This window comes from Triticum aestivum, chromosome 1B, assembly GCF_018294505.1.
Source record: "Triticum aestivum cultivar Chinese Spring chromosome 1B, IWGSC CS RefSeq v2.1, whole genome shotgun sequence".
Taxonomy (NCBI): domain Eukaryota; kingdom Viridiplantae; phylum Streptophyta; class Magnoliopsida; order Poales; family Poaceae; genus Triticum; species Triticum aestivum.
In genome coordinates, this window is record NC_057795.1 from 376,222,286 (window position 1) to 376,232,324 (window position 10,039).

The 10,039-nt window shown below is 44.4% G+C and overlaps 1 protein-coding gene across 2 annotated transcripts; it reads left to right on the forward strand.

Moving 5' to 3' along the window:
- The first annotated feature begins 4,105 nt into the window (after positions 1-4,105).
- On the forward strand, positions 4,106-8,759 carry LOC123125463 (uncharacterized GPI-anchored protein At1g61900). Of its 2 annotated transcripts, none has more exons than XM_044545953.1 (8): positions 4,106-4,401; positions 5,586-5,750; positions 6,583-7,422; positions 7,623-7,865; positions 7,965-7,979; positions 8,066-8,206; positions 8,317-8,364; positions 8,471-8,759. In XM_044545953.1, the coding sequence occupies exons 2-8, from the start codon at positions 5,720-5,722 to the stop codon at positions 8,539-8,541; spliced, it is 1,389 nt and encodes a 462-aa protein (XP_044401888.1). In that variant the 5' UTR covers positions 4,106-4,401; positions 5,586-5,719; the 3' UTR covers positions 8,542-8,759. The 2 variants fall into 2 exon arrangements, with proteins under 2 accessions (XP_044401888.1, XP_044401893.1); XM_044545958.1 differs by having other exon boundaries at positions 8,474-8,759.
- Positions 8,760-10,039: the final 1,280 nt, after the last annotated feature.

The window sequence follows — 10,039 nt, forward strand, 5'->3', positions numbered from 1 at the left end:
AGTTATCGTCATAGAAGTGTCATATGTATGAGAGAAAAAGTTTTGTTCGGCCCAAAATGTCACGGATGTGTCTTTTTTTTGTAGTGGATACCACTGGCTGAGTTCATTGTTCGAAGGAAGATCGACCCCTATGTGAATCCCCATGCCAACTTCAGAGGGAATGATCTGTTTTGGACCAAGCAGCAGAACCTTATCTATCTGGATGTGATCAAGGCCAAGCAGAACATCTACGTGGACGTGCACTAGATCGACATGAATAACATGAGTCAGGATAAGCACCGTGACTACTTTGGTGAGGCCTTGGACCCGGTGGAGCAGTTTGGCATTGAGCACATGCTTACCTTTCACCTGGACTTTGACCCAGAGATTGTGGCTCAGTTCTTTGCTTCGGTCCATTTCCAGTCTGATGAGGCAAGGACCATGATATGGATGACCAATGGGCAACAGTTGACTGCTACATGGAAGGACTTCATGGAGTTGATGCAGGTTCTAGATGCGGGGCTTGACTCGCCCGTTGGGGTTCGCCCTCATGCCAACCCTGAGTCAACCAACAAGAACAAGCTCCAGCCCCTCCTTGTTGAGAAGATGCTTCCTAGCAAGAAGGTGCGGGTGTTGAACTCCTTCCTTGACATCATGCATCGGCTCTTCTGCAACTCCCTCTTTCCGCGCATCGATGACAAGGACAAGGTGCATGCCTATCTTGTGGATATGATGCTTATTTGTGAGGAGGCGCGTCATGCTCAGACACAACCACTTGATGTCTCACATATCATGTGGTGCGAGCTTCAGTTTGCGGTGTTCAACCATAAGGTCCCCATCTATGGGCCTTAACTGTTCCTCTTGATCTCCAAGACTTGGGAGAAGCTCTATCCCGATGATGAGTTTGTTGCCCCCGGCTGGATTCGTCATGAGCCCATCAAGCTCCGCATAAAGAGCCAATGGGCTAACACCACCACCAGTGCTGAGGCCGAGGCTGCCAAGATGGTTGTGGATGAGGATGAGATCGAGGAGGAGGAAGCGGATGAGGACAGTTCTGATGGATACATTCCTCCCTCTACTGAGCCCTCTTGGGCTAAGAAGCTGAAGAGGAAGATGAAGGCTCTGTTCTGCATGTAGACCCAGGGGCAGTATAGGGCCCATGTTGCCTCCAAGGAGAGTCGCCAACGCGATAAGAATATGTTGAAGCTCTTTGGTGAGAATGTGACCAGTGGCTCAAAGGACATCATCACTCCGGAGGCTGCTTGGATAGCCAAGCAGGAGTATCAGTGGACGGAGTCCGAGGAGGAGCCTATTCCCGCTGTCGAGACCGACGACGAGTCGTTTTCAGCCTGAGCTACCACCTGTGTCATAGGTGTCCTCTCTACCTTTTTGGTGTCTCGATGCCGACGGGGGAGAGAGTGTAGGATTTGCGCGTCTTGTGTCGTGTGTTTAGCTTTGTCGCTTTGCTTTCGGTCTGTTGAACCTTGTTTGCTTTGATTTGATTTGTGCTCGTAAGACCAAGTTATCTATCATATGGTGTAAGACATATGCACTCTAGCGTATCTTATTGTCTTCGTTACTTAGTAGTTCATGAGCCTGTGCTATCCTGTGCCCTTCTCTTTATGCTCATATTCATCATCTTGCCTACTTGCTCAGTGTTAGTTATATTGTTGCAAGAGATGCCTTGTCTATAAAATATAGGGGGGGTGTTGATCCTAGTATGTGTGTCGTGCAGTCCAAAGCACTTCTCCAGAGTGCACACATCTAGGGGGAGCCCGTTTATATTTTATAGATGATGAGTCTGCCGTTGATTCATTTTATATCCCTATGCGCAAATCTCGTATTGTCATCAATCCACCAAAAAGGGGAAGATTGTAAGGGCATATTTATCCCTTAGTAGTTTTGGTGATTGATGACAATGCTTTTGCGGACTAATCGTGTGCTTTGAGCGTTTCAGATATATCATGTCTAAACACAAGACGATTTGGTGCCCCTCGAAGACTATTGAAGACGACATTTCTTTACGTTTCTTTTCGATGGATTTGAGTCGTAGGAAAGCCGTACTATTAAGAGGGGGTCCGCGTTGGAAAGGTTTGGGTGGAATCTCACTTACACGTCTGTTCTTTTTGCACCACCTTTCCCTTGGCTCTTTGTAGCATCCTCCGTCTTTCCGTGTGTAGGCAAAATGAAGGACTCCTAATGTTGTTGTACTGAGGCCGACGGTAGTATTGCTCCACACAGTGGTACTACCACATGACCTTGCGATAGTACCGACATCCTGCATGGTACTACCGTGAGTGCTCATGGTAGTACCGTGGCCTCAGTACAGGCGCTGCTGCCCGAGCGGTAGTAGGAGCGGATGTAATTTTTTACATCCGCACCCTACATGGTAGTACCGCGCCTTGGGTGTGGTAGTACCGTGAGCTCTGGCCAGGCACAACAACATGAGCGGAAGTAGGGGCGAATGTAATTTTTTACATCCGCGCCCTACACGGTAGTACCGTGCCAGGCTTGCGGTAGTACCGTATCGGATTTTTGCATGGACCTAAACTCAGCGGAAGTAGTCATGGATGTAATTATTTATGTCCGTACTTTCTCGGCCTTGACTATCCCTGCCTTGCGGTAGTACTACAAGGGGACGCGGTAGTACCGCGCCAGCGGTTTTACCGCTTCCTGTCTTAGCACATCAGGTCTAGTCCCGGCCCTGCCGTGCCAGCGGTAGTACCGCGGTCCGTCGCGGTAGTACCGCAGGCCCGTGTGGTAGTACCGCTTGTTTGACATGGTAGTACCGCGTGTCGCGGGCTGAGTTGGTGGATAATAGTTGGATTTGTTCTTCCACTATAAAAGGGATGTCTTCTTCTTCGAGTTGACTATATCTTCCATCTCCAAACTCCATTGATGCTCTAAACTCCATTTTAGCCCGATCTCTCTCCCTAACCAATCAAACTTGTTGATTCTCTAGGGATTGGTTGAGAAGGCCTCGATCTACACTTCCACCAAGATAAATTTGATTCCCCTCACTAATCCCTTGCGGATCTTATTACTCTTGGGTGTTTGAGCACCCTAGACGGTTGAGGTTACCGTGGCGCCATAGTCCATTGTGGTGAAGCTCCGTGGTGTCGTTCGGAACCTCCAATTAAGTTTTGAAGATTGCCCCAACCTTGTTTGCAAAGGTTCGATCGCCGCCTTCAAGGGCACCAATAGTGGAATCACGACATCTCGCATTGTGTGAGGGCGTGAGGAGAATATGGTGTCCCTAGTGGCTTCTTGAGGAGCATTGTGCCTCCACACTGCTCCAACGGAGACGTACTTCCCCTCAAAGGGAAGGAACTTCGGTAACACATCCTCGTCTCTATCGGTTCCACTCTTGGTTATCTCCTACCTTTACTTATGCAAGTTATATTGTGTTATATCACTTACTTGCTTGTGTGCCTATTATTGTTGCATCATATAGGTTGCTCACCTAGTTGCATATCTAGACAACCTAATTTGATTCAAAGTTTAATTTGGTACAGAAAAACTAAAAATTATTAGTTGCCTATTCACCCCCCTCTAGTCAACTATATCGATCCTTTCACTATCTTTTTTCCTTTTTCTCATGCTTATTATTATGAGCAGGGGGCAATTTCGTCCAGCTACAGAAAACTGACATCACTCCATGCATCTTTTAACGGTGTAGGCTAACAGAACTAACGGAAGTGTTAGAAAGGGAACAAAATTTACACTTGGGTTTTAGATAAGCAAGAAAAAATACAGTGTTAAATAAGAAAACAACATTCAAGAGAGTGTTATATAAGGAATTTTCTCTTGATAATGCAAATGTTCATGGCTAAAGCAAAGATGGAAATTTGGCAAGACTATGAGCTTCTAAATTTGAAGCTCGACCTTCAAAGACGACCGAACAAAACTCAAACGAAATATACCTAGAAATAAACTCTTCATGATGGAAATGTAATTTTTTAGGCAAATGATGGTTTTGTTAGATAAAAAAAGGCGTTTTTTTAGGGGGAACACATGCCCCAGCCCGACGCGCTTGAGGTCGGCCCACGTCTCGGGGGCAGGCCATGAGCCCGTGAAACGCCCGTATCGGCCAGTCTCTCGCTCTCCTTCTCTCTCCTCCATTCCACCGCACCGTGTGGGCGTGTACACACACTGACACACGAGACAGCCGCATCCCCTCACTCCACCACCTCACCTGCTGCTGCAGCTCGCCAACCCTAATCCCCCCAGCTCGGCGCACTAGCGCTCGCCCCACCCCACCCCACTGCACCGCGCTCGCGGCCGGCGGCAAGCGGGGCGGACTCGCGCACGCCGTCTCTCAGCTCCCGCCCCCGGCGGCGCGGCAACCAGGCGGATGGCCCGGCGTTGAGGGGAAAGCCGGATCGGCACGCTTCAGATCCAGCGACGCCGAAGGGAACCGAGGTGAGGCGCTCGCTAGAGTGTTTAGAACGAGGTCCTCTCGGTGTAGTTTAATGCCGCACAGCAAATCTGCGCATGGCATTTACTTAGCATTTTTTTTCTTTGCTGGAATAAGGGAGTAGAGGTAGGGGGAGTAAATTTTCTTGCTCTAAATCTGTGAAGTGATTAAATGCTGTCGAATTAGTGCTGTTCCCAGTAATGCCCATGCTGGCCTGGAAGGTTTGTTACTTGTTGATACAGACGCTCCACAGTCGAGTTCCTCGTGGAACAGCTGACCAGTATAGCAGAGAGCTAGACAGCTAATGGTGTAAGTATCTTCACGCAGCGATGGATGCGTGGGATTCGTGGAGCTAGACAGCTAGCTGTACTCATGCTGGTCGGTTCTTCTAATTCAACTGCAAACAAATGTTTCCATATTGTGTAGCTCAAGCAAATGGTGTGCTGTCGTCTGCTTATCATTCTTTGTGTTGCTGGATCCTCAGAGGTTCCTTGTGCAATCGGCAGTCCTGCATGGAGATGTTCTTGGAATTTCGTAACAACAGACTATTGATATATATATTTTTAAGATTGATCCCGTGCAAGGATAACATAATGCTATCTATATAATGCAAATGGTTTGTTTCTATTAGGTATTGAGATTGAAGGTTGTTTCCTCATACCTTTTTCAATTCTTTGTCAAGTAAGTTGGAGTTTCATGGATAGGCAGCATAGTTTGACTTCTAGTAATGTCCCTTTGCTTGTAGAGTTACCTCATTATATCTCAAAGAAGCTTGCATCTGTGGTTCATATACAAGGAATAAAACTTACCCTTTTTGTGCAAGGAAGCACTATTTTTACTCTGTGGTTTGTCAATTCTCTGTGAAACCACAACCATGTACTCCATAACTACCCTCTGTTGTTAGGATGATACATGTAGTCAGAGTGTAGTGGACCAGAATGTTCTCTGTAGAAAATCAATTGCCGTGGGCAGTATAATTGCATAAGAACTTCCTACTCAGTTCCCTGCATACTTTTAGTTTTGTCAATTGGAATCATACCTGAAAATTAGATGGAAATGTTTATTTATCTTAATAACATATTAGAAATAGGTAACTTTATGCACCCACGCTTGTGCAGTTAGGAAATATTTTTCAGTGAATTGATCTTTATGTTGCATGTGACTAAAATTTCAATCTTTCATTTTGCAGGGTTTTTATCCTGTTTATTTTGTGCGGGTGCTACTGCCTCCAATGATCCTGCGAGTTCCACTCTTAAACTTGTCCTGTGACTGAGGACCTTGTGTGCACAGTCTCATGCGTGCATTGACATCTTCAGGTTGAAAATGGAGCGGGGTTCCGGTTCTTGTTTTCAAGGTGAGCCATTTTCCCCTGCACAGAAGTTTTTCATGCATATAATTAGACAGTACTCCCTCCGTTCTTATATTTTGGGACGGAGGGAGTATACTTGATTTTGTTAAAACTTAAGGTTTCTCATAAGCCGGCAGAAACTGAAGGGGGCAGGGGGATCTCACATATGATTTTAGAAGACTGTTTGAACCTCTAGTTCTTAATATATGGAAGCTTCTTAAGGGTACATTCACTTCTGCTGCATACAAATGTATAATCTAGACCGTCACCATGTTGTTATTAAGTCCCACCATCAATATGAGATGGTACAACCATTGATAATGTATGTTCAAAATACTTACATGGGAGCATTACTTCCCATGTGAAAATAAATAAATTAATATTGGTTTGACTTTCCTCGACAACACACACACAGACACACTGTATGGGTCTATAATGTTATGTTCTACTCCCTCCGTTCCTAAATATAAGTCTTTGTAGGGATTCCATTAGATGGACTACATACGGAGCAAAATAAATGAATCTAAACTTAAAATGCATCTATATACATCCGTATGTGGTTCATAGTGGAATCTCTACAAAGACTTACATTTAGGAACGGAGGGAGTACATTCTAAAAGTCCAAAATACATGATAGTCACAAGGTGATGACCATTCCCAGCCATTAGTCCAATACAAGTGCACTATGATACTAGAGATTGTAGGAAACTAGCTGAGGTTTTTAAAAGTATACTCACATTACTTCTTAGCTAGACGTCCATATGTAAAAGTGCTTTGTGTGTGATTTTTGTGACCACTGTCTTTGATGTGCTATGCTAAAAGTAAGATTTCATTGCAGGTGTACTGTGTCATTGGCTTGTATTGGTATTGATATGGCTCTGTGGCTGTCAGCATGTTCTGTCTCAGCAAACAACACTTGAACCAAAAGATAAATTTCTTCTGTCTGACCCACCTATTGGTCTCTTTGATCCGATAGAGATCTCACCATCTGTTCTCCCACACAATACCAACCCTGTTGAGCCACTGTCACCAATGTATCCGAACTACACATCCTATGATCCGGTTTTGACTGGAAAATGTCATGTAAACTTTTCCAAGCTCTCTTTTATGATGGACAAGACAGCGTCTGATTGTTCTGTACCTTTAGCACCACTAGTTGCCGATGTTATATGTTGTCCCCAAGTTAGTAGCTTAATGAATATATTCCAAGCTGCATATGGTGGTGGAAACAATACGCTTGTTCTCAATCAAGCTTCAGCAAATGCTTGTTTCTCTGACATCATGAGCATACTTGCAAGTAAAGGGGCAAACACCAACATCCCTGAGTTGTGTACTCTGAGGCCATCAAATCTTACTGATGCTTCTTGTCCCATGAAGGATATTAGCTCGTTTGAGAGAATGGTTAATGTAAGCAAACTCCTGGATGCATGCAGCAGTGTTGACCCACTGAAAGAGTGTTGTAGGCCAGTTTGCCAACCTGCAATAGTGGAGGCAGCGGTTCATATATCCTCAGGAGGGGCAAGCATGTTCGGAAGTTCTAGCATACCTGGGAGTGCGGCTGGGATTAATGCTGTTAGTGACTGTAAAGGGGTGGTTCACTCCTACTTGTCTATGAAACTTTCATCAGAAGTGGCGAACACTGCTTTCAGAGTATTATCTGGCTGCAAGGTGAACAAAGGTATACAACTTTTGGTACATGCTAATCCCTTGCTTGGGTTGCTGTGATACCAAGATTTCACGAAGTTCGTCATACTTCAATTATAAGTGCCTTTTTTTTTCTTACAATCTGACCCTCGTGTCATCACTGCTGTCAGTGTGTTATCAATACTAATGCATGGCATGAAGTGGAAATTCTGAGTCTTGTTCTGCATTATGCAGTCTGTCCGCTGGAGTTTGATGATCCTTCTTCAGTCGTTAAGGCATGTGGCAAGGCATCTACAAGGCCTTCATGCTGCGCAGCGTTGCAATCTTACATCGCAGCTAGACAGAAACAAATATTTGTCACAAACTTGCAAGCAATTAACTGTGCAACAATGTTCGGATCAATGCTACAGAAAGCTGGTGTGGGGAATGATATTTACGGGCTGTGTGATATTGACCTGAAAGATTTTAGCCTGCAAGGTATGTTATGAAGATATTAGTTCTCTTTAATATTTGCTTCATATCGGAATGGAAAATAATTGTCTATTTTCCATGGCACCATTTGTCAAATTGGAGCAGCTTTTGGGCAGCAAGGTTAGTTCCTTCAATCTACTTTATCTGGTTCATCATAGATCTGTACTCATGTGGTTCTGTGCTAAATTCAGTATTTCATTCTGTAGGTTGTCTACTTCGGAGCTTACCTACGGACATTGTATTTGACAACGTTACGGGCATTAGCTTTACGTGTGATTTGAGTGATAATATTGCAGCACCATGGCCGTCGTCATCGTCTCTCCAGTCTTTGTCGCTATGTGCTCCAGGTGAGAGGGTACTCACAAATATGTTTTGAAACGCATGCGGCACTAAGAAATAAGAGAACTTCCTTGCAACTGTGCATGTATTGACAATAACTTGTCTGTTTCGGTTTCAGAAATGTCATTGCCTGCATTACCGGTCGCGCCATTATCAGGAAGCTCAGGTACTTCAACAGTCTCTCGCTCGCCAGTACAACTATGGGTCCATTCGTTTGCTATTGTTTCCAAAGAGACCTTGCTAACAGATTGAAATAATATTTGTCACGACAGCAGGTATCTCCAGAACTGGAATTGGGATTCTGCTGCCTGTTGTGCTCCTCACCACGACCATCTCCATCTGAGAAAAGCACGCCATGTCCCGAGCCAGGAGCATCGTAATTTTCCCCGCTGTGCAGGCCCTGCGTTGTAAATTATGTCGCATTGCATTCTTGTAAATGAGCCTTTCCCTTCTCTGTCCCATTTTGTCCAGCAGATAGCATTGTGATGTGCTAGAGAGGACCGTTGCACCTTTTGAGGCATTATCTCTGGAAGTAAAATCTCCTAGACTTTGGCTGGTCAAGTGGCATGGATTGCGATTTGCGACAGTGGATGACATGAACCGAATTGGTATGGTTGTCGATACTCAGGATCATGCAGTGCAGCAATCAGGTTTATGCCTCTAAATTTTCAGTGAGCACACTGAAGTACAACTAAAAACTGATAAAATTTGCTAAATACTCCCTCTGTTGGAAAAAGCTTGGCCCAAGCTTGTCCTTCAAATGGATGTATCTAGCACTAACTTGATGCTAGATACTGGATACATCCATTTGAAGGACAAACTTTTTCAGACGGAGTGTTACTCAAACAGTGTAGTGTGTCAATCTTAGACTGACGAGAAACATGGTGAGCCCAGAGCTTGCACTACCAAATACCACAAAACCGTCGTCGCTAGTCTTGAGAGTAATTGCAGATTGAAGAATTGACACATATTGTTGAATAAGTTACAATGGCCCGTTGATCGGCCAATATTCTTGTAAGATGAAGTTGCAACGCAATGGAGCACACATTCTTGTGAACCGTTGCACCTCATTCAGGGATACTTCTTCGAAGGATTGTTTACTGGAACTCATGGCGGTGTTGTTTGCTTCCTCTTTGCTTTAGCTGTATAAATAATTAAATATTCATCTATGAGTAAACGTACTGGGTACATGGATGTATTTTGTATGTAAGCTGACTATATTCATGTGTGAGTTTACAAAAGTGTGCCAAATTGGAAGAAAGCTATCTCTTTCATTCAAGTCAGTTTGGGCAGAGTATATGCCTTGTAGCATTTTTGCTTAGCAATGCTATCCACAAAGAAACAGAATGAAAAGTGAAGCGGCGTTTTGGTGCGTGAACAGTAAATCATAAAAAATCCAGAACAAATTCTGAAAAAAATTTGTGATGCAAGATGCTCAGATGCGTGATACTCGTGCAAAATTCGTGAAGTTTGAACATTCGAGTAGCTCGTGGCAAAAAAAAAAAAAAAACAATCAGATCTGTGAGAAACATTTGAAAACAACAATGTCCACGCCCAAATTTGACTTTTTTGCCGCGCGCTTCTCGAATGTCCAAGTTTTACATGAACTTCACGCACATGGACATCTTGATTGCAAAAGAATCAGATTTTTTTTTCTATTTTTAATCACTATACTGTTCACCAGGCTCATCTGAGCCCAGGCACCGAAGTGGATATTCGATGAAAAGATGACTAATATCCCAGAATCAAGAAGAACGTACATGTGCTCTGTTGGGGGTTGCTGAACCTTGATGCCAACCAGGCGCCACAGAAGACATGGCAGAACACCCATCCAACGAAAC

Excerpts from the sequence above, each read along its gene's own strand:
- LOC123125463 (XM_044545953.1), top strand. The coding sequence starts at position 5,720 with ATGGAGCGGGGTTCCGGTTCTTGTTTTCAAG. Across the intron at positions 5,751-6,582 it reads TTCCGGTTCTTGTTTTCAAG|GTGTACTGTGTCATTGGCTT; the intron begins GTGAGCCATTTT and ends ATTTCATTGCAG. Across the intron at positions 7,423-7,622 it reads TGGCTGCAAGGTGAACAAAG|TCTGTCCGCTGGAGTTTGAT; the intron begins GTATACAACTTT and ends TGCATTATGCAG.